This window comes from Rhinopithecus bieti, unplaced genomic scaffold (genome assembly GCF_001698545.2).
Source record: "Rhinopithecus bieti isolate Rb0 unplaced genomic scaffold, ASM169854v2 scaffold_25940, whole genome shotgun sequence".
NCBI classification, from domain to species: Eukaryota; Metazoa; Chordata; class Mammalia; order Primates; family Cercopithecidae; genus Rhinopithecus; species Rhinopithecus bieti.
The window spans coordinates 1,368,539-1,393,235 of record NW_016811810.1 but is presented as its reverse complement, the minus strand read 5'-3'; the positions used below and the strand labels follow the sequence as shown (position 1 = coordinate 1,393,235).

At 39.1% G+C, this 24,697-nt stretch overlaps 1 protein-coding gene across 1 annotated transcript in view; it reads left to right on the top strand.

Moving 5' to 3' along the window:
* PTK2 (protein tyrosine kinase 2) overlaps positions 1-24,697 on the top strand; it is a 368,771-nt gene that overhangs the window by 68,085 nt on the left and 275,989 nt on the right. Inside the window, exon 4 of the mRNA XM_017895110.1 lies at positions 12,414-12,498. Coding sequence (XP_017750599.1) covers positions 12,414-12,498 — 85 coding nt within the window. The remainder of the gene's footprint in view (positions 1-12,413; positions 12,499-24,697) is intronic.

Below are 24,697 nucleotides of genomic sequence, written 5' to 3'. Positions count from 1 at the left end.
AAAAAAAAAAAAAAAAAAAAAGATGTGGACGTACTGAGCATTAAGATTACATGAAGAGCGCATTAGGAAAAAACTTTCATTTTGTTGGTTTCAAATAATAGAGTGAATTTCAGATAGAGGTCTTTGCAAGCCAGTTTGGCATTGGACTCAGCTTTGAACCCCTCCCAGTCTTCCCTTGTCTTTAGTATAGGATAAACCCGTTTATAATCAGGCGAGGTCTTAATAACTTTCTTCTGGGAGGACCTGTCTGCAGTTGATGGGTCCTGAGGCCAGAGAACCATGGATACATCTCAGCCTAGGTGTTATTTGTGCTCTTTAAGAATCTGTCAGGAAAGTCACTCTGAGGCATAGGTGCTTACCTCTGGACCTGGGGTGCTTGCCTTCGGTAAATTGTAATCCTGATTCTTGATTCCTTCTTGAGTTGTTAATATGAATCGTTTTTCCCTTTCCACAGTAGTTCCTGCTGTAATATGCTCTGGGGCCCTCGGATGTTTCATGGGTATAAAGTAGCTTTTTTCCTTCTGTTTGGTTCTATCATTTATGGACAGTTTGTCTAATAGATATAAAATAAACATTTATATGTTGTTGAAAAGTTGTTCTTATCTCCCCCTTCTTTAATGCTCTCAGTTCTAATTAGCTATACACATTTAACTATTGTGATAATACTTTTTTTTTTTTTTTTTTTGAGACGGAGTCTCGCTCTGTCGCCCAGGCTGGAGTGCAGTGGCCGGATCTCAGCTCACTGCAAGCTCCGCCTCCCGGGTTCACGCCATTCTCCTGCCTCAGCCTCCCGAGTAGCTGGGACTACAGGCGCCCGCCAGGTCGCCCGGCTAGTTTTTTGTATTTTTAGTAGAGACGGGATTTCACCATGTTAGCCAGGATGGTCTTGATCTCCTGACCTCGTGATCCGCCCGTCTCGGCCTCCCAAAGTGCTGGGATTACAGGCTTGAGCCACCGCGCCCAGCCGATAATACTTTTAAAACTCTGACAACTTACTTAAGATCATGTGTCATTTGTTAATGTTGTAATTGTAGTACTGATTCTTTACACAAATTGGCTATTAGAAAAATGGATTTGTGTGGTGGATTTTCCTTCAGTTTTATTTTTTATGTTTTAATCATTTCATTTTGGAAATTAAAAAATATTTATAAAAGAGAATAGGATAATGAGCCCCAGTTGTAACATTCTGTTGCCTGTTCCAGACTTTTCTTTTTGCTGCGAGTATTTTACAACTAATCGTAGACATCATATAATCATATAATTTCACCCATGTGAGTTCAGTATATATCCCTAACAGATAAGAACTTTTTAAGAAATATAATCACGGTTTCTTGGTAGCTGGCTTTTAGAGGTTCCGTTAGACCGAGGTTCAGTTTTAGGGAGTAGTAATACTTGCTGTTGGCTTCACATCCTCCTTTTTGGGACAGTAAAATTAATCATTAGTTCAGATGGTGCCATGATTCTTCCCTCCAGTGTCTTTAGCAGTCGTTGATGGCTCACACCTGTAATCCCCGTACTTTTGGAGGCTGATGCAGGAGGATCACTTGAAGCCAGGAGTTTAAGATCAGCCTGGGCAACAAAGCAAGAACTCATCTCTACAAATTTTTTTTGAAAAAATTAGCTTAGTGTGGTGGCGTACACCCAGAGTCTCAGCTGTTCAGGAAGCTGAGGAAGGAGGATCAGCTGAGCCTGGGAGTTCAAGTCTGTTTGTTTCACTTTTGCTTTTGACTATTAGAGAGCAATGGGAACTCTCATACACTATTGATGGGAGCATAAATTTGTACACCTACTTTGGGCAATAGTTTGTCGGTACCTACTAAACATTAAACATGTCCACATTCTGTGATCTAGTGGTTCCATTCCCATGTGCATATGAAACAGAAATATGTGCACATGTATACCAAGAGATACACAGAAATCAGCAGATACCACAAATTGGGGCTTCTCCCTTTCAGTCCCTGCAGAGCTGGTTGTTAAATGTTTATCAGCACATTTTACATGCATATATCCCTGTCTTTGACACACATTGATGTATTTATGATATCTAGAACAATGTTTGGCATATAGTAGGTGCTCACTAAATAATTCTTAGCAGAATTAATGGAAGAATAATCCTTTTAGCCTGGTTTTGGGTGATTGGGAACGTTGTTAGTTTGTAGGACTCAGTTTATGGATTTTATTAGTCAAGAAATTTTGGGTTGCAAATGGCAGAAGCACACCTCATATTAGAAAAAGCACATGTCATTTTAAGTAATTTGGAATTCCAGGGGTTGGGTTGGTTTCAGATGTGATACCTTGCTTCTCTCTACTTTCTTCTTTCTGCACCACAAGTTCGTCTTGGGGAAAATTCTTCTTATTCTTCCTCTATTGACTGGTAACAAGGGACTAGCGTACTTCAGTAGGTTAGTGTTGGGGTTGTGTGGTGATGGAAAAGAGGTGCAAGGTAATTGTACCCCCTACTATTTGAAACACTCAGATTCATGGTTCTGTAGAAGTTGGCTAAGTAAATAAATGATGCTGGACAGGTATCCCTGCATAGTTCCCTTATAGGAATTGTCAAGTTATACAGGCTGTCACGTAAATGCCTGATGTTTTACTCTTAGAACAGTCCTTGTATGTAGTTTATGCCCTTTCTACAAATAGTACTTACAGAGATGAGAATGCCTTGTTGAAGGTCACACTGTAAGTTGAGAAACTGCATTTGAATAAAATTGTGTCTTAACTCCAGGAAATAAGATTATTTCCAGTCTTAACAGGTAACTTATTTTAAACATTGAGCAAATTAAAACTATAAAACATTGGGAAAGGGGATAGTTATTGTTGCTAAGAAAAGGTGAAATTTTGTTCAAGACACTCAGTATTTGGCTTGAGGGTAGCAAGTACAAGTAATTATCAAAAACTGGTAGAAAAGTGCGGGGAAAAGAAAGATCAAAATGGAGTTTTTAATGTCTTCTTTTCTATGTAAACACAGTAACAGTCTAATCTCTAACTCCATTTTGAGCTCTCTTTCTTTTCCCTGCAGAAAAGAAAACATCTTGTGAGAGATCAATAGAGAGTTGTTTTCAGAAGTGAACTTTATATGCAGAAAATAGGAGTCAGTCTATAATAACAGATGGTCAGAAAATTTCATCACTATCATAGCAGAGGCTTAGCAGAATATAACTCGATAAACATTGCTTGTTTAAAACTTTGAGGCCGTGTAGCAGAAACATTGGGGAGGTGTTATTTCTCATGGGTGGTTTAGATCTCTTAGAGCGTTCTGGGCCATTGTAAGGTCTTGTGCATTTGTTCTGAGTCAGATGGGAAGCCACTGGAGGATCTTGAGCAGAGGCATGATGTAAATTTTAAGAGACTTGTTGGGATGGTTGTGTTCTAAAGAAAAGGAATCAAGGATGATGTCAAGGTATTTTCATTAGCAGCTAGGAGAATGTAGTTGCTACTTTCAAAAATTTTTTTTTAAATTTTAGCTTTTAGAGACAAAGTCTCCTTATGTTGCCCAGGATGCTAGAGTGCAGTGGCTATTCACAGGCATGATCATGACATGCTGACAGTCTCAGACTCCTGTCCTTAAGCTATCCTCCTGCCTCAGCCTCCCGAGTACCTGGGACTACAGGCACATGACACTGACCCCAATGCTATTTACTGATTTGGGAAAATCTGTTTCAGGATTAGGTTTTGGGGGGAAAGCCAAGGGTTTATTTTCAATTTCTTATAATTGTAAACAAGATTTTAGAGCAATGATTTGTTAGATGTATGATTTCTGTAATGTTATAGTTCCTTTAGGAATTTTAGTTATTTATTTGTATTTCTTTTTCTTTCTTGGTTGATCTTCTAGAACTTACTGTTTCTGAATACCAACTGGTGGCTTTTATTTGTTGAAGGTATTTTTTTGTCCTTTAGCTCTGTGTCATTTATTTTATATTTATTGGTTCCTTTTCCTTTTCTTCTTGTGTGGAACTTTAATCTTTGTCTTATAAGACTTGAAAATCTCTACTCACTGCCTTTAGAGGCTTTGTGTCTTTTTTTTAATTGACATATAATTCACATACTATACAATGAGTACAATCACCACCATCAATTTTAGAAATTTCTGTCACCCCAAAAGGAAACCCCATACCCACCAGCAATCACTCTTTATTCCTTATCTTCAGCCCAAGGACCACTAATCTACTTTCTTATAGATTTGCCTATTCTGTACATTTTGTATAAAAGGAATCATGCTGTATGTGGTCTTTTGTGGCTTCTAACACTTGGCATAATGTTTTCAAGGTTCATCCATGTTGTAGCATGTATCAGTACTTCATTCCTTTTTATTGCTGAGTAATATTTGACAATAAATATACCTTTATACAGTAGGAATACTAATGCTCTAGGATTTAGCCTGCCAAAACCTTGCCTGATTTTTCTGTCTTCTGGCAGCAGTTTTCTGTGAATGCACAGGCTAGATTCTCCGCCTCCTTCTTCTTCTCAGAATTGGTAAATATATACTAAAGGTAAAAGTAACTGCAGAAGATCAGCTGAACTTCTGTGGTTTTGAAGTTTTTTAGCCCCTCCTGTTCTTGCTGTCTTCAAAGAGATGATTTTTATTTCATGCAGTTTTCTATTTTTTTCTAAAGGAAATGCTCTTCTATTGCCACGTGTTGCATCTGTCTTAGATTTAGAAATCTCAATTCTTTTTTTTTTTTGATTATTGTTGTTAGAGATCCTGGTTTTAAAGAGTCAGGGGGCCATGTGCGGTGGCTCACACCTATAATCCCAGCACTTTGTAAGACTGAGGTGGGCAGATCACCAGAGGTCAGGAGTTCAAGACCAGCCTGGCCAACATGGCGAAACCCCATCTCTACTAAAAATACAAAATTAGCTGGGCATGGTGGCACACACCTGTAGTCCCAGCTACTTGGGAGGCTAAGACAGAAGAATCACTTGAACCCAGGAGGCGGAGGTTGCAGTGAGCCGAAATGGCACCACTGCTCTCCAGCCTGGGCGACAGAGCAAGACTCCATCTCAGGAAAAAAAAAAAAAAAAAAAGGCAGGGGAAAGAGGACTCTCAGTAAGTTAGCTGTATACAAACCCCCATCTCGTTTGTCTTCTGTTGTGCCCTGATGAAGCAGCTGATTTTAGCTGCTGTTAGTCAGGATCATTGGACAGAAAAAGAGTGAATGAATACATTATTTCTGCTGTATCATAGATGATGCAAATATCCATAATTTATTGATTTTGCTAACAAGTTTTTATGTGGCTTCCTTTAAAGTTCAGACATTTTATGAATTCAAGAGCTTACTGGTCCATTGTAAAAATTACATTGTAATTATTTCAATTAAAGTAGATATGACTTTGACAGTTTTGCTTACTGTAGTTCTGGTCCTTGAAAAAAGAAATGGTGGCTCATGTCTGTAATCCTAGCACTTTGGGAGGCTGAGGCGGGCGGATCACTAGAGGTGAGGAGTTCGAGACCGGCCTAGCCACCATGGTGAAACCCTATCTCTACTAAAAAATACAAAAATAAACTTGGCTTGGTGGTGGGTGCCTGTAATCCCAGCTACTTGGGAGACTGAGACATGAGAATTTGCTTGAACCTGGGAGGTAGTGGTTGCAGTGAGCTGAGATGGCACTACTGCACTCCAAACTGGACAACAGACTTTATCTCAAGAAAAGAAAAAAAAAGAAATGTTAAATATCTTTATTCTTAGAGTGGAACTTTAAAAATTGAGTGATCATATTTAACATGCATTGAGCAGAAACGTTTCTAGTTTCACAAACCCCTGAGAGTCATGTGATTGAGGAGAATGTGGAAGTGGATCTTTGGACAGTGCCAGGACTAGGCTGAGGCATTTGTCTTGACATAATATCTAAAGAGTCACCAAAAACCTCAGTAATTAAGATGAATAATAATTTAATGCAGTTTTTTTTTTTTTTTTTTTTTTTTTTGAGACTGGGTCTCACTCTGTCACCCAGGCTGGAGTGCAGTGGCCCAATCACGGCTCGTTACAACCTCCACCTTCTGGGCTCAAGCAGTCCTCCCACCTCGGCCTCCCAAGCTGGGACTATAGGTGTGTGCCACCACAACCAGCTATTTTAAAATTTTTTTGTAGAGATGGGGTCTCACTATGTTGCCTAGGCTGGTCTTGAACTCCTGGGCTCAAGTGATCTTCCTGCCTTGGCCTCCCAAAGTGCTGGGATTACAGGCATGAGTCATTGCGCGTGGCCTACGGTATTTTAAGAATCAAAATGTATGCAAAAAAATCTATAATGATCAATATACTTTCAATTTTTTAATTTTTTAAAAAACCCATGAGGTCTTGTTCTGTCATCTAGGCTGGTGTGCGGTGGCACAATCATGGCTCACTGCAGCCTCAGCCTCCTCTGTCTCAAGCAGTCCTCCCACCTCAGCCTCCTGAACAGCTGGGACTACAGGCAGGCGCCACCACGCCCAGCTAATTGTTTTGTATTTTTTTATAGAGATGGGGTTTCATCTTGTTGCCTAGGCTGAAGATATATTTTAAAGTAAGTTTTAAGAAGGTATAGAAGAGTATGTAAAATGCATTATGTTGGTGTAATGCAAAAGCAACTGTATCTGCATATGTGTGCTCTTGTATATGCATGGAACACCTCTAGAAGGTTACACAAACAATGAGGAACAGTGATTCTATCTAGAGAGAATGTGATGGAAAGAAAATAGGGTGCAGTGGGGGGTGATGCTTATGGTTCATTGCGTATCCATTTGAATTTTGTACCATGTATTTTTTTTTTGAGAAGGAGTCTCGCTCTGTCGCCCGGGGCTGGAGTGCAGTGGCCGGATCTCAGCTCACTGCAAGCTCCGCCTCCCGGGTTCACGCCATTCTCCTGCCTCAGCCTCCCGAGTAGCTGGGACTACAGGCGCCACCACCTCGCCCAGCTAGTTTTTTGTATTTTAGTAGAGACGGGGTTTCACCGGGTTAGCCAGGATGGTCTCGATCTTCTGACCTCGTGATCCGCCCGTCTCGGCCTCCCAAAGTGCTGGGATTACAGGCTTGAGCCACCGCGCCCGGCCCCATGTATTTAATAATTGTATTTTCTTTTCTTATTTTTTTGAGACAGATTCTTGCTCTGCTGCCCAGGCTGGAGTGCAGTGGCGCGATCTCGGCTCACTGCAACCTTCGCCTTCTGTGTTCAAACAATTCTTGTGCCTCAGCCTCCTGAGTAGCTGGGGTTACAGGTGTGTGCCACCACACCCTGCTGATTTTTGTATTTTTAGTACAGATGGGGCTTTGACCATGTTACTCAGGCTGGTCTTGAACTTCTGGCCTAGATCCGCCACCTCAGCCTCTCAGAGTGCTGGGATTACAGATGTGAGTCACTGCTCCTGGCCTGTATTTTCTTTTTTTCCAGTTAAACTCATAGCAAATATATCATGCAGGTGTATTTTCTGATCAAAAGAATAAATGAACATACAAAGCAAATACATTAAAGAAACAATATCCAGTAAAGTCCTTAGTACTTAGAAATGAAATACCTTTCTAAATAATACATGAGTCTAAAATCAAAAGAGAAATTAGAAAATGTTTCAAATTTAGAAAGTTATTTGAAACAGAATAGTAAAAATATAACATCAGTCTTTATCATGCAGCTTGAAAGAGTACTTAGGGAACTTTGTAACTTTAAGTGCTTATATAACTAAAAGGAAAAAATAGTAAATTATCTATGTTTTACCTTAAGAAGCTACAAAACCCAAAATAATAAGAAGTAAAGAGAGATCAGCAAGAGTGTGGTGCATTGGAACACAGGACAGAAGAAAAAGGAGTTTTCAAATATCTATTTCTCTTGAAATCTTTGCAATTTAGGAATGGGAGCTGCCTCTTTTGATACGTTTTCATTGTTGTTGTTGTTGTTAATGAGTATTTTCCAGTGTTAGTGAAAAATTTTCAGACACACCATTTAAAAATAGTCATTCATTCTGATGTTCCGAGGTTTATTTATTCACTCCCCTTCTATCAAGCATGTAGGCTGTTAACAGTGTTTCAGTATTACAAATAAACCTATTATAAGCCTCAAACTGCCTTCAGACTTAGAGAAGATTTATTGGAGGTTTATTAGATCAGTCTCCTAGAAGTTAGACTTCTGGGTACTCTGATTTGTGTGCTTGTCTTCTGATGGTCTGTGAACTCCTTTTAGGATAGGACTCTGTTCCAATTATTTTGGGATCCCTACTGCTTAATTTATTGCCTATGCACAGAAGAGGCAGACAGTAATGATGCACTTACAGTGACACGGAGCCTTTATTATGGGTGCTCTCAAAGCCCTTTATGCTTATAATATTTAATTATCATAATTGTGAAAAATACATACCATTTTAAACTTTATTTAACTGACAAGAAACTAAGTTATAGAGAGAAAGTTAAAAAAAAGTGCCAGGGTCACACATCTAATACTATGTGGCTGAGTCTGAATTTTAGGATACTTGAAATAAACTGAATGGACCTTTAAATTTAGGGTGATGGAGAAGATGATTTGGGCTTCAGAGTTGCATGTGGCTTTGACATTTTACTTTTACAGTCTAATTGTGTCACAAGTCCTTTACTTGTGTATGTGAGCCTCAGTTTTCTTTTTCTTGAAAATGATGATATTAGTAATACTTCCAAGTTTATTAGGGGAGCACATTTTAAAACACATACACATAAAGCCACCTTATACAGGGCTGGAACAATATTAAGCCCTTAGTCAGTGATTGGTTGTTGTCTCTTTTTCCTGTCTCTTTCACTTTAGACTTGTTCTTAAGCTCTCAAAGCTTTTCTCTTTTATAACAGTAAACATAATTATATTTGCAGATTTGTTGTAAAATATAAATGAGATTTACTCTTTAAAATGATTTTAACATTTTTTAAGTTAAAAAATTGTGATAAAATGAATTTTAAAAAATTTGAAATTTGACATTTACCAGTTTTTAAGTCTACTGTTCCAGTAGTATTAAGTATATTACATTTTTGTAAAACAGATCTCTAGAATTTTTTTCATCTTGAAAATGCGAAACTCTATGCCCATAAAGCAGCTTCTCTCCTTCCAGCCCCATCCCCTGGAAACTACCATTTTACTACCTACTTCCATAAGTTTGACTGTGTTAGGTATGTTATATAAGTGGAATCATATGTTATTTATTCTTTTGTGACTGGCTTATTTCACTTAACATAATGTCCTCAAGGTTCAGCATGTGTTAGAATTTCTTTCCTTTTTAAGGCTGAATAGTATTTCATTGAATTTATATACCACATACTTTTTATTCATTTGTGGACAAACACCTGGGTTACTTCTACCTTTTGGCTATTGTGAATAATGCTGCTATGAATATGGGTGTTTGGATATCTCTTCCAAACCCTGCTTTCAATTCCTTGGATTATACCCAGAAGTGGGATTACTGAATCTTTATGGTGGTTCTAGTTTCAATATTTTTAGGAGCCTCCATGTTGTTTTCCATAGCAGTTGTACCATTTTACCTTCCCATCAGCGATACACAAGGGTTTCGATTTCTTCATATCCTTGCCAAACCTTATTTTCTATTTTTTAAAAAAGTAGCAGCTATTATAATGGGTGTTAGGTTGGTTTTAACATTTCTTAATGATACACATTTTTAGATAGAATTAGAAAAGTGACTCCTGAAATCTCTTGTTAAGCTGGAATAGCATCCATTCATACCAGCATGACAAAACCAAAAGCATACGGGAGGGAAATTGACCAAAAAAGCCAACTACTGTGTAGCTCCGTTTGGAAAGAAGAAAAGCTTATTTATGTCTGTTGCTTGGAATATAGATATGATGAGGAATAGATCCACACTAGATGCTACTGATATATACACATAGATACACTTTTTTTTTTTCTTTTTGAGATGGAATTTTGCTCTTGTTGCCCAGACTGGACAATCTCAGCTCATTGCAACCTCCACCTCCCAGGTTCAAGCGATTCTCCTGCCTCATCCGCCAAAGTAGCTGGGATTACAAGCATGCGCCTCCACACCTGCCTGATTTTTTGTATTTGTACAGATGGGGTTTCACCGTGTTGGGATGGTGTTGAACTCCTGATCTCAGGTCATCCACCTGCCTTGGCCTCCCAACGTGCTGGGATTACAGACGTGAGCCACCGCGCCTGGCCTGATACAGAGTATGGAGTCTGTAGTAATGGTTAGCTTTTTCAGGCCGTCATGAGAGATAAATTTAAAATGTATATTGTTGACTTTTTACTTTTAGCTGAGAAATGCAGGTTGTAGAAGGGATTTACATTCACCACAAGGGGTCCTCCTGACACCATCAGACCCCCAAGCCAGTATTAATATGTTTGTGACTGCAAAGCCCAATTTCTGACAAATAACCCAGAGCCTTTACAGCCTTATCAGTGTTTTTCTCTGCTTCAGTTAGCTTGGAAAGTTAACCTAACTTGGAAAGACACAATTGCTTGATACTGTTGCTATTTGTTAAATAAGGTGAGCAGTCAAACTGTGGATAAATTGCATTTATAGGGTAAAAAAAATTGATAGTGATTAAATAAGTTGCATGTGTGTATATGCATTTTCCATAAAATAAAAGTTCTGTGTTTCTTTTGGACAACGTTAGTGTTAAATAACTACTGGATTGCCTTTTGATATTTGCATTAGTCTAGTTAAAGCAACAAAAAAACAAAAAAAAAAACCCTCTTGTTTATAACATGTATGGATAGATTGATTTTTTGGTGAGCTTCTTTTTTTTTTTTTTTTTTGGGAGACGAGTCCTCGCTCTGTTTTTTTTTTCTCTTTTTCGTCCCGCGGGCCCAGGCTGGAGTGCAGTGGCCAGGATCTCGCTCAACTGCAAAGCTCCGCCTCCCCGTGCGGTTCAGGCCCGATTCTCCTCGCGCCTCGCGCCTCCTGTAGCTGCGGGCACTACAAGGCGCCCGCCACCACGCCCAAGCTAATTTTCCTGTTTTTTAGTGTAGAGGACCGGGTTTCCCGCTGTTAGGGCCAGGATGCGCTCGAAAAATCTCCTGACCATCTCTCCTTCGTAGATCGCCCGTCTGTCGGCCTCCCCCAGAGTGCTGGGATTACAGGCGTGAGCCACCGCGCCCGGCGAGCTTCTTATTCTGTCCTGTGTTGTCATGCTTCTACCACTGCATCTGAAAAACGAATGCAACATCTTACAGATTTCAGGAGCCTTTAAGAAAAAAGCAATTACAGCAGTTAACCTCTCAACAGTTTCTAAATCTGGAATTTAGCTTTGATCTCTGTCTATATGGCAAAACAAAAATAAGAAATTGTCATTAATTAGAGTCCGTGAAAATACTGCTTAGATTAATAAGGCCAGGGTTTTGTTGTTTTTGCCTTATTAGATAATGAAATAGTTTTTATGCCATTAATTTTAGAGGTACTTGAGAATACACATTTTATTGTCTTACCCAATTGACAGAAATATTAAATAAGATTTTCATGGTAAGAGTTGCATTTTCCCGTCTATTTTTTGTATTTCACTGTTGCTTAATTTAGTGGTTATAGTTATTTTCTGGTGATTTTGATACATCTGTCAAGTACCAGCTACATGTCTAGCAGGTAGTGTGATGACTTTTATCTGAATTTGTATTGGGGCAGGATTACTGACACCAGAGGGCTATCACATGAGCCTCACGATTTGGTGAATTAGGATGTTGCATGGGGATAAGAGCAGCTTAATCTGTCCCATATTCTTTGCTGTGTTTCTTCTCTTCCTTTCTTTGTCCCGTTGGTCCTCACTGTGATTCATTTGCCCTTTGTAGGCCTGTTTCCAGACTCTTCTCTGGAAACCTTTATAGCATATGGAGGTAGGTGATACTATAGGTGGTGGTTTAACTGTGTCATCTGACTGGTGTCCACGTGCCTGATGCATATCCCAGCTCTGCAACCAATTAGTTGTAATATTAGGTATGTTACTTAATTTATCTCTTCCTCAGTTTGTTCATGTGTCATACATGAATTGTAATATCTATGTTGTTGGTTGTTAAAAGTATTAATTGAGAAAATAGGTGGAAAGCACTGCAGCAAATTGGTGAAGTACATGGACTCTGTAGCTAGACTGCATGAGTTTGATTTCCAGCTTTGCAACTCAAAAGTTCTGTGACATTGTGAATTTAAGTTACCTGGTCTCTCTGTGCTTTGATTTCTTCATTTGTAAAATGGGGATAACAGTATCTACCCCATGGGTAGTTTGTTGTGATAGGTAGATGAGTCAACATTTTTAAAGTTCTTGGAAGAAGGCTTGGTACAGAGTTAGCATTCACTTGGTATCATCATGTCAAAATTATATTTTCATTATTATTAGCTAGCGTTGCTATTATGCTATTTTGTGACTGGCACGTAGTACTCAATAAGTGATAGGTATTGCTCTCCTCATTTTACTGATGAAGAAACTGAAGTTCAGGATGTTGAAATGATTTTCTTTGTCTCACAGGCAGAACTGGGGCTCCTTTGCATCTTCCAGTTACAAATTCAGTGCCTTCTGCAGTTTCCCCAGAGCTCCTCAAGAATAACGGAAGGGAGGTATAGTAATTGTTAAGAAACTTTGCAAAGAAAGTGAATAATGCAATACTGTCACCTTTTGGAATTTGCTGGTATTTCCTGTTGTTTGTCTTTGGAAGGTGATTAGATTTATTATGACTAATATTTCTTTGGTCTTAACCGAGTCATAATTTTTGTTGATAGACTAAAATTTTTGAAAAATTGTTTTCATGGTGGAAACAGCAAGACAAAATGACAGGAATGGTAATTAGTAATCTTACTGGAAATGAGCGCAGTATAGGATACCTGACATTCTAAAGTTAGGATATATTGTAATTATCAAGTGCTAATTGGAGGAACCATATTGTAAAACTGTCGAAGTTATTTAAATCTGTAACTCCCTGATTGATGCAAACATAAGAGGTGAAAGATGATATATTTAGAAGTATACATGTATGATATGAATAATAATTTTTTTTTACATTCCTCCTGTCGATTGGCATAAAAGTATTTATCAGTGCTTTACTTTGCCAAGTAGTGCTGCCATGGTGTTTGGTATTCCTTAAGAGAGACAAAATTATGACAATTATATGAGAAATGTGAAAGTTAGGCTGGTATTTTGTGAACTGCTTTTGGTGACATTTACAAGTAGTTCATTTCCTAATAGTTCATTCCTGGGGACCTTCTCGTATATGGTCAGGGTTTTGTAGGTAAGTCACATTGGACAAAATTGTACATCATATGAAGAGATTTAGAGTTCTGTGTTATGCTTACTGATCTTGCGTATAACATTGTTTGCAACCCTGATGATTTTATGTAATCTCACACACTATTTTCATTTGTGCTGTATTAAAATTTGTGGTGAAAGTTTTAATAGGAGTATCAGTACAAAATTATGTGATTTATTTTTTTATGTGGGGTGGGAAGAGGCAGTCTACATAATTTTCCTAGACTTTATGTCCGTTTTTCTTTTCTCATATTCTTGAGAAAGCAAAGTTTTCATAATGTTTCATTCACTTATTCATTCAATAAGTATGTACCAAGCCTTTGTACTGTACTGAGATCTGGAAGTGAAGCAGTGCCCAGGATGGAGGCATGCCATACTGTCACTGATGTCCAGACATACGTATACCTTCTCTGTGACCATAGCCTTGAAAAGAAAAATTCTCTTTGCCATCTTCTCATTACTCAGAGGTGATAGGCGGGTCAGTGGAACATGGCCTACACATCTTAACCATTTTAGTAAGGTCCTGGAGACAATATGTATAGGACAGACAGAATTTCCTTCTGTCACGGAGCTTGCATTGTAGTAGGGGCAGCCAGGCAATAAACTGAATGTTTAAGTAAATCATGAGGTGTTTTAGAAAGTTGTAAGTGCTGTGGGAATAAGATGGGCCATGCAGTTTCAGACAGGGTGGTCTGGATAGGCCTCGTTGAGTAGGCAACATTTGAGCATAGATGTGGCAGGGGGAAGGGAGCAAGCCATGTGGATAACACGGGGGCAAGAGTGTCCCACATAGAGGGACATCAGTGCAGAGTCCCTGACGTGGACAGGGAGTGGCAAGGATGTCAGTGTGGTTCGTGCCAAGGAAACTAGGGGATCCTTGAGGATAGAGGGGAGCCATATCATGCACGACCTTGCAGACTGTGCTAAGTATATAGGTGCTGAATCTGGGAAGGTTGGGGAACTGTTGGTGAGTTTTAAGCAAAGGAGTAAAATTGTGTGATTGATGTTTTGGAAGGATCAGTGCACAACTCAGAAGGGTTGTGAACAGAGTGTAGGGCGGTGAGAGCTGGAGCAGAGAGACCAGGTAGGAGGCCTATGGCTGTAATCCAGGCAGCCTGGGCCGGGGTAAGGCCAGGAGATGTGGTGAGAAATACATGTATTCTGGTTATATCTAGAAGGTAAAGATGAGAGCTTACTTTTCAAGTAGGATTTACCAGAATTGCTTTAAAATATGCCAATACTAAAAGAGTTTCATGTAAAGGTCACACAACTTTTAAATAAGTGGTTGGCTTTTATATTAGTATGTCGAATTCATAAATAAGGGAATATAGAGGACTGCTTACCCTTTTTCACTTACGTTGCCATTAACTGTAGTCTGTTTCTATTCTTTTCAAGATGTCACTGGATTAGGAATTTAAAAGCATAATTTGTCAGGAAGAAAATAATAAACACTGTATCACCAAACTAGCCAGTACTTGCCTCATTTTGCAGCTCTTTGATCTTGGGCACGTTGCTTGGCCTCTCTGAACTTCATTTTCGTCTTCTGTGAAAACAGGGAAGTAGCTGCTTCACTGAGATTGTGTTATGGATTAAATGCAGTTTTTTATATATAACTATAGTTGCTCGATAAAAGGTATAGGTTATTGCTAGCAGTATCACCTGTATCCTCTTCAGCTCTTCTCTGTGGCATGAGTTGGTTCCTAACATTTCCATAGCTGCTGTTTCAATCTGGTCTTTGCTTAGTCTCCTTGGTCTCTGACCTGGATAATTTATGCTCTTTCATATCTTAACATCTTCCCATACTCTCAAGATCTTGCACATTAGGAGATGATATTTGGATATTGGAATAAATTATGAAGTAGTTGCAGGGATAGGAGAGAAAACCCCCATCTACTGGTCGCTTTAAAGTCACAGAAACCAGGTTCATCCCTCTCCCTCCTTCTCTATATTCACTTTTCTTGTTTGTCCTCTCGTCCTGTCTGTCACTGCAACTGCATTAGCTCCAGTCACCACCACCCTGTGCTTATATGACTCTCTCTCCTGCTCAGCTGGTCCTGTGGCAGCTCATCAGTCTGACTAAAAAATCCTTCCTATGGTGGGATGGTGTGCTGTGGTATGCAGACCCTGGCATCTTAGATGAGCGAGTGGGCTTGGTAGATTATTGAAATAAATTATGAAGTAGTTACAGTGGTAGGAGAGAAAGCGCCCATCTACTGATCACTTTAAAGTCACAGAAACCAGGTTTATCCCTCTCCCTCATTCTCTCCATCACTTGTTCTCTTGTTCTCTCTGTCACTGCGACTGTATTAGCTCCAGTCACTACCACCCTGTGCTTATACCACTCTCTCTCCTGCTCACCTGGTCCTGTGGCAGGTGTTCAGTCTGACTAAAAAATCCTTCCTGTGGTGGGGTGGTGTGCTGTGGTGTGAAGACCCTGGCATCCTAGATGAGCAAGTGGGCCTGGTAACTCCTGTGCCTCTTCCTAGTCTATGACCCTGTCTTTAGTCTTAGTGCTCTCATTTTTTTTTTTTTTTTTTTTTTTTTGAGACGGAGTCTTGCTCTGTCACCCAAGCTGGAGTGCACTGGCCAGATCTCAGCTCACTGCAAGCTCCGCCTCCCAGGTTCACGCCATTCTCCTGCCTCAGCCTCCCGAGTAGCTGGGACTACAGGCGCCCGCCACCTCGCCCGGCTGGTTTTTTGTATTTTTTAGTAGAGAAGGGGGTTTCACCGTATTAGCCAGGATGGTCTCGATCTCCTAACCTTGTGATCTGCCCGTCTCGGCCTCCCAAAGTGCTGGGATTACAGGCTTGAGCCACCGCGCCCGGCCAGTGCTCTCATTTTTAAAAGAATTGTAATACCAAGTTTGCTTAAAAGATGGGAAAATTACATGTAATCAGTACTTAGTGTGTAGAATATAATTGTAGGTTGCTATGAAGGTAGCTTTTATTTTGTAACTTTTGACAGCTATAAGTTCCAAGATGGACTCAGTGTGCTTGGATTATTTGTGCAGTCTGTTAGTCGATGGCTCAGATTAAACTCCAGTCCGTTCTCACGGGAGTGGGTCAGATATGCTTGCTGGTGAATGTGCTCTTATCCTTCCCATCATGGCAGNTTCACCGTGTTAGCCAGGATGGTCTCGATCTCCTAACCTTGTGATCTGCCCGTCTCGGCCTCCCAAAGTGCTGGGATTACAGGCTTGAGCCACCGCGCCCGGCCAGTGCTCTCATTTTAAAAGAATTGTAATACCAAGTTTGCTTAAAAGATGGGAAAATTACATGTAATCAGTACTTAGTGTGTAGAATATAATTGTAGGTTGCTATGAAGGTAGCTTTTATTTTGTAACTTTTGACAGCTATAAGTTCCAAGATGGACTCAGTGTGCTTGGATTATTTGTGCAGTCTGTTAGTCGATGGCTCAGATTAAACTCCAGTCCGTTCTCACGGGAGTGGGTCAGATATGCTTGCTGGTGAATGTGCTCTTATCCTTCCCATCATGGCAGTGGTCCTTTACAGTCTTGGTCTCTTAGTAATGGTGGAGGCTGGGGATTTTTTTTCATGTATTCTAGTTTATCTAGTTGCTTATTTCCTCTGTTCTTTTTCTAGCTTGCTTGCGTTTTTCTGGAGCCCCTTTCTTCCCAGTGTTCCCTGGGGTCAGAGTTCACGCTGGTGAATGATGTGTTTTCAGTGGAGCATAGAAGAGGTCACTTGAACTCTGGCTACTATTAGGAGCCTGAAAGTAAACCTAGAGACAAAGCCATCATCAAAAGTAGCATGTTGGAAATGAAACAATTGTCCTGGGGCATCACTGGACACAAATAAGCCTCTTGTTCTCCTCAGGCTTTGTTAAGCTATTGTTTTCAGAAGTTAGTGACTTCATAAACAAAGCCTCAGTCATTTTCACTGTTAAGTAAAATACTTGATTTTTGATTGGTTTATGCAAGTGTACTACTAACAAAATTACCCACATTTGGGAAACCTAGAACTGTAGAGTCTCAGTGTGTCTTATGTATGTTCAGAGGACAAAGGCACCAGGAGCCTCATTACTAATTATCTTACTGCTGAAGTGGAATGTGTTCAGATAGCTAAATTTTGAGATGATCGTGACTATCTCACAGTTTGAATGGAAAACTAAGTAGCTGTGCATTTTAAAAAGTTGCTAGTACAGATTGTAAAGGTGTTTTTCTGTCTGTCTTCTTTAGTATGAGTTTATTACTCGCTTATGTTTTGAAACTAAGAAAGGAAATCATGCCTCTTGGATCCCTCAATATTCCCTAAGCTAATTTTAAAGAATGTGGCTACCTCAAATTCTTGATTTTCTGTTTTCGAGAGAGTTTTAAAATTTATACACTTACTATGAGCGTACCAACCAGGAAAATATTTTACCACAAAATATTTGGGTACCTATGGACATAGAGACATAGATCAGGATTTTTTTTCCAGAAAGGATTTTTATTTCATCAAAGTAATTATTTTAACTCTAAGGTCATAAAGAATTAGGTTAGTAAAATGACAAAGGCATGACTTTGAAAACAAAAATGGTTTGAGAAGCCATCTACAGACATGATCTGGGTCAGACTTGATTTGCAGCTTACTCGATTTTAGAATCGGTTGTCAGTTATGTAAACAGAAAACTGCTGGATGAATTGAACAGAAGGGTGAGATTAGCATATTAATAAGTTACTGGCTACTGGCCTTCTTTTTCTCCTCCCTCTTTTCCCTCCCTCTTTCTCCTTCCCTGAATGAATCTAGGAACACAGACCCATGGGGTCACATTACTAGCTGGTTTCATTCTGTTCAGTAGCTTAATCTAGCCAGGATGGTCTGTGTTTCAGATTGCGGAAGCATGAGAAGATTCTGTAACTGAGAGGCATTCTTCAAGCTGCTGGAAAATATTACAGAAGGAACACCTTCCAAATTTTGCTTCAAGCTCTGAAAAAAGGAGCACACAGGGGAACCTTAGTCTTGCTTGTGGATTGAAGCAAATACTATCACAGCGAGGAACTGGGACTTTGTGTGCGGACTCCTGGCTTGATCTTTATAGGATTGGGTGTATGTTGTTGGAACTGGCAGGCCAAGAGGCCCTGAAACCAGCAGGTGCCATCTATATGGAGAAAAGCGGCTGTAGTCCATTTCCAGTATGTTGGGCTAAAGGTATAAATAACTTAAAAATATGTTCAGTTTTGTTTAAATTCATGCTTTTGCACCGAAAAGGTAGATAAATGTTTTTCAGAATTTATTTCAATATATTTACAGTTAAAACTTTGAGGAAAATGGAAATGGATTTGGTATGGATTTACAGTTGTTACATGAAACCAATGAGATAGCTTTTCATATAGTAAATGAAAATATTTTTTATGGAAACAAATTTTAAGTGCATTAAGCTATCTTTTAATGTTCTGTCCCATGTCTCTTAATAGGTTTATTTTTTCTTTTAATTTAAGACATCTGTGTATTCTGTAATCTGGAAGTTTTTAAGGAAAAAGGAGAGGAATTTTAACTTAAACAGGGTTGTAGGAAATAAGAGTAACATGTATTTTTTTATTTTAAAAATTAGTTTTCTTTACTCACTGTAAAGATTGTATATTCAATTTGAAACTCCATGTTATTGTAAGGTGGGCTTAGGAATACCATGCATAAACAATTTTCTTTCTTAATGTTTTAGGGTTTTTATTCACATAAAAATGTAAATATAAAATACAGCATTTTCATTGTAACATTCAAGACAGTATTTGGGAAACATATTGAGAAGTTAATGCTATGTAATTTGTGCTTGACTACAAGCAGATCAGCTGTTTTGCTTACAGTAGTAGAGAATGTATAAGTTAGGAAATAAAGTTCTTAATGAAGAATATAGTAAAAATGTTTTTTATTATTATTTCAAATATATTTAAATATAATGTTACTCCACTTAGGAAAGATTTTTAAAAGGAGGAAGCTGCACTGTTGTAAAAGGCTGCGGTTTTATAAGTAGAGGTATGGACTGATTCATTTTAGTTTTTGGTGTAAAAATTTTGGTACCACTGGGGTATTGGTGTGTTAGCACCAAATTACAGTTTCACCATTAAAATGGTTTTTATTTAGTTGTTGCTGTCATCTATTGATTCTTTCCTAGGCTTTTAACATTTGCAAAACATGCGATATTAGAACTATTTTAGTATTCGCTTTGTTCACTTGATTGTGTAATTAGGTCCTCAGAGTAAATATTTTGCTGAGTTAAATTCACACTCTTGGATTTTACAGAGTTTTGGGAATGGGAACTTTTAAAAATTTTAGTTTCTCAGCATCAGAAATGTATAGCATAAGTGAATGTGACCAATAGTGTTCATAGCCAAAGAATTCTATACTTGTTGAAAATTTTGGTCTTTTCCTGGATTTGCTGGGGTTCGTTTGCATATTGCCACCTCCATTGTATGATAACATTGTGTTAGCACTGATGATTAACAATACGGCTCTGATTTCCTTCTTGGATTCAAGATCTACACATCCAGTACCAGTGGGATATTAAATTATCAGCTACTGGATTTCTTTTTATTCAGTGTGACTTTAAAACTGTGAACTTTGGAAGAAAAGAAATTACAGTGTTTTTGCTCACCCCAAAGCGATTGATGGAAACAACTTATTTTTCAATTAAGTTTGCTGGCTGTCAGAACAAATGAATAAAACTATTTTTAACTGAAATATGCATTATGATGGAGGTTAGGGATGGGTAAGAGAGAACAGAGCTCACACATATAAAAGATGGGAAAAGGTAGGGATTGTGTCAAGGGCCAGAATCAGTTTCCTGTGTAGAGCTGTAGCAAGCCATCTCCTCATGGTTTTGCTTTTGAGTTGTTCAGAGGAGGTTCTGACAAAACCGAGGAGCTGTCATCCTGTCCCTTCTTGGTGCTGCAGACTCTGCTTCCATTGTGATTGCCCAGTGTGTAACTATCTTAGTAAACTTCCTCTCTCTCCCCTCAAGTTACTCTTGTACCAGGACAGGAAGGCAGGAAACCTTGTTTTTATGCTGGTTAACTTTGTGTGATAAGGACGAAGATGTTGGTATATAGGAATTGGCTGAATTGGTTATATTCAAGTATAAAAGTTACAACTTGTAGATAAAGACACAGTAAAAAGCTCAAATCCAAAGAATATACAAATCTCTGTCTGCAGTTAGACATTCTAAACCACACGTTTGATTTTATCAGTCACATTAACCTCAAAAAGCACAGCAGTGTCCCAATTTAAGAAGACACATAAAATACCAGGACAAGCTAAAAATAATAGAGCAGACTATATTTGTATCCCTTGAACTGAAACCTTTAAGGTATCCTTAAAGCATTCTGGGGCGTTTGAACCAAGCTCATTGTGCGGTTGAATTTGGTGTAAAGAATCCACCTTAGGTCCCATCCAAGGAAGATTATATTTTAAAGTATTAAAAAGGACTTTGTTTTAACATGGGTTCAACTACATCATGATTTTCTAGGTTTAAAGACAGTTTTGATTCAGAATATTGAATTAAATGTAAATGTTCACAGTGTTATTTTAGGTTGCAAGACTATCAAGTGCAGAAAGTCCTGTTTGGGGAGTTATTTGATTATATCAGTTTTTACATTATTTATTTCATGTTTTTGAAAGGCTGGGAAGGACTAAAGAGTTTCAGAGATTTGGTTGTTAAATCCTGATCTGATCTCTTGATTTCTCCAGGTTTGGGCCTTTGTCCTGTTGCTCATTAATAGCACAATTATTTTGTCTTTTCAGTGCCTCAGACACCCCAAACTCTTCCTCTCAGGCCTTTATACCTTCTGTTGCACTTTCCTAGAGCCATCATCTCTGCATTCTCTGACTAGCCAACTCCTACTTAACCTTTTAGGTCTCAGCTTAAATGAGCTCCATGAGGAAGTAGGTATCTTTATCTTTTACTCACTGCCATATGCTTGGCACATACTAGGTGTTTGTTAAATATTTGTTGAATGAATCAATGACTAGTGTGCAAAGAAAAATACCTCAGAGTAGAATGCATGGTACTGACATTAAAATGCAAAAATTACCTTGGGAATCTCACTCCAGTGCTCTCATTCCTCTCGGTCTAAACCAAGTTTTCTCTAGTGTTCCCTCCTATATCCTTTTCTTCTGGTATTGTATCGCACTTACTGTGATTTGTCATTATGTATTTTACTTTTTTGGATTTCTGTCTTCTATTAGACTGTAAACTTCACAGAGATAGTGTCATTTTTTTTTTCTTCTTGATAAGTAGTTGACGTAAACGATTATTACTTTAATGAATGAATAAATTCTATATAGGGTTAGATTTGATTTTAAAAGGCTCTTTCAGAGCTAAAATCTTGTGATTAATACAGTGTTTTGTAGGTAAATCTAGTTTTAGGATCATTGAACTGTCAGAAATACATATTCCATGTCAAACTTTTGGCCATTCTAATTTTGTTGAGTTTGTGTTCTCTTTTTTCTCTTAGAGTAAAAGTGTATACCCCGGGTTTAACATAGCACTCTGCCCATAGTCGGTGGCTAATGATACTTTGGTCTTGAGCTGTTGTTAATTCCTATAGATTTATTTTAATATCTCACTGAATTTTTTGCAGTTTCTTTCCTTCTTTTCTTTTCTTTTCTTCTTTCATGGCAGAGTCTTGTTCTGTCGCCCAGGCTGGTTCAAGCAATTCTCCTGCCTCAGCCTCCCAAGTAGCTGGGATTACAAACATACACCAACACACCTGGCTAATTGTTGTATTTTCAGTAGAGACGGCGTTTCACCATGTTGGCCAGGCTGGTCTCGAACTCCTGACCTCAAGTGATCCACCCGCCTTGGCCTCCCAAAGGGCTAGGATTATAGGTGTGAGCCACCATGCCTGGCCAATTTTACAGTTTCTTTCTGCTTTACCTCAAATCATGGCATTTTAAAAGAGAGCTGTGTTTCTTATAGTAATAGCTAAAACTTACTCAGAAATACTACATGCCATGCTGTGTTCTGAGCATTAAACATGCACAAAAAACATACATGTTGTCCCATTCTCACAGATGTTTGTAAGCTGTCTGAGATGGGAAATATCATTATCGCCATTTTATAGATGAGATAATTGAGGTACTGAGAGATTAAATAACTTGACAATTGTTGCTCAGCTAATATAAAAGGCAGAGCAAGATTCTGAACAGTGGGAATCTAACTGCAGTGCCTATATTCTTAATCACTATGCCATACACACCCAGATAGAAAAATGGTAGGATCATAATGGAATTGTCTATTTCGTGTAATTTTTGCATTTTGATATATGTACTATGTCATCTACTCTCAGATGTTTTCGTTCTGTTCATTCATTCATTCATTCATTCATTCCACAGATATTTAATGAGCACCAAGTATGTGCCAAGCCCAGTGTACTTGGCATATGCCAGTGAGTCAGAGATACCTACTCCCTCATGTAGTTATTCTTCCAAGTGAGGGGAAACAGTGAATGACAAAAATAATAAGTAAATAAATTGGTTAGTGTGATAGAAGGTGTTAAATGTTACGGTGAAGGTGAGGTCAGATGACAGTCTTATTATATAGAATGTTTAGGTGTAGACTGCATTGAAAAGGTGCATTTTATTGAAGACCTGAAGGAAATATGGGAGTTAGCCAAGTGGATACTTGGGAAAAGAAAGTTCCAAGTCGATTGCATGGGTAGAGCAAAGGCTCTTGCTGGGGAGAATGGCATTGTGGCCAGAACAGAGTGAATACAGGGTTACGGCTATCTTTCCAATTCTTCGTGCCTACGAGGTGGTGATTTAACCAGAGACACAGGCATGGGTTAAAAGTGAGGCCCGCTAGAAACAAGCCATAGTTTGCTGATCTATTCTAATCCACATTCCTTAAAAATAGCTCCATGAGAGGAGTGAATTGGCCTTTAAATATCCTCCTGTGGGAAACACATGCCTCATTCTGGTTCTCTCAACAGATGTCTTAACAGAAAGACTGGTGAACTCTCCCTTTTCATTTCTATTTTGAATATTCGTAACATCAACTCATCCACAAACATAAGGCAGTGGGTATTAAACTTTATCTCATATTCTTTTCTGGTCCTCATTATTAGTATTTGGGGAAGAGACTGCTAGTTTTGCCCAGTTTTTTCCTCTTTGTATATAATTTTAGAGCTGTCAGTGGATAGGTTTCTTTTTTGTGTTTTGAGACCAAGTTTTGCTCGTCACCAGGCTGGAGTGCAGTGGCGTGATCTTGACTCCCTGCAACCTCCGCCTCCCAGTTTCAAGTGGTTATCCTGACTCAGCCTCCTGAGTAGCTGGGATTACAGGCACCTACCACCACACCCTGCAAATTTTTTTGTTTTTTTTTTTTTTAGTAGAGACGGGTTTTATCATGTTGGCTAGGCTCGTCTCGACCTCCTGACCTCAGGTGATCTGCCTGCCTTGGCCTCCCAAAGTGCTGGGATTACAGGCATGAGCCACTGTGCCCAGCCTGGATATGGGGTTTTTACCCAAATATGACCTTCTATGTGAAGGAGAATAATAACATGTCCCATATTATGCTTATTGAACCAGTGTTCCTTGTGTTTAGCATTCCCACTCCCAACCTTCTAAGTGTCCTGGTTTGAGCAGTAAGTTTTATGGGAACCCTAAAGTGTGTCCTCCTTTGATCACCCTACGTATGTATGTATGTACCTATGTATGTATGTGGCATGGTCTCGCTCTGTCATCCGGGCTGGTCTCAAACTCCTAGGCTCAAGCAGTCCTCCCACCTCAGCCTCTCAAAATCTGGGATTACAGGTGCGTGCCACCACACCCAGCCCGATCCACTATTTAAAATGGACTCATCCTCCTGCCGTCACTGTACCTTTATCCCTGTTCTCTGTCTTGTCTTTCTATTTGCTCTTAACCACTATCTAACATACCTAATGGTTTATTTATTTACTACTTTGGTTTAGCTGCTGTCCCTTAGTGAAATGTGCACCCTATGAGACAAAGGAAACCTATCTGTCCTGCTAATTGCTGCTTTCCTACTGCCTAAGACGTAGTAGACTTTTTTTTTTTTGAGACGGAGTTTTGCTCTTGTTGCCCAGGCTGGAGTGCAATGACGCAATTTCGGCTCACTGCAACCTCCGCCTCCTGGGTTCAAGCAATTCTCCTGCCTCAGCCTCGCGAGTAGCTGGGATTGCAGGCTTGCATCACCATGCCCGGCTAATGTTGTATTTTTAGTAGAGATAAGGTTTCTCCATGTTGGTCAGGCTGGTCTCAAACTTCCAACCTCAGGTGATCCACCCACCTCGGCCTCTCAAAGTGCTGGGATTATAGATGTGAGCCACCGCGCCTGGCTAGTAGACTCTTATTTTAAATGGATGAATGAATTAAATCTTCTGGGAGCAACAGAGGTTTCAGTCATTAGAAGCAAATGAGAGAGTGATGGAGATTTTTGTGGAAATTAAAAAACACTTGTTCTACAAAGAAGGGAACAACAGACACTGGGATTTACTTGAGGGCAGAGGGAGGAAGGAGAGAAGCAAAAAAAAAAAAAAAAAAAAAAAAAAAAAA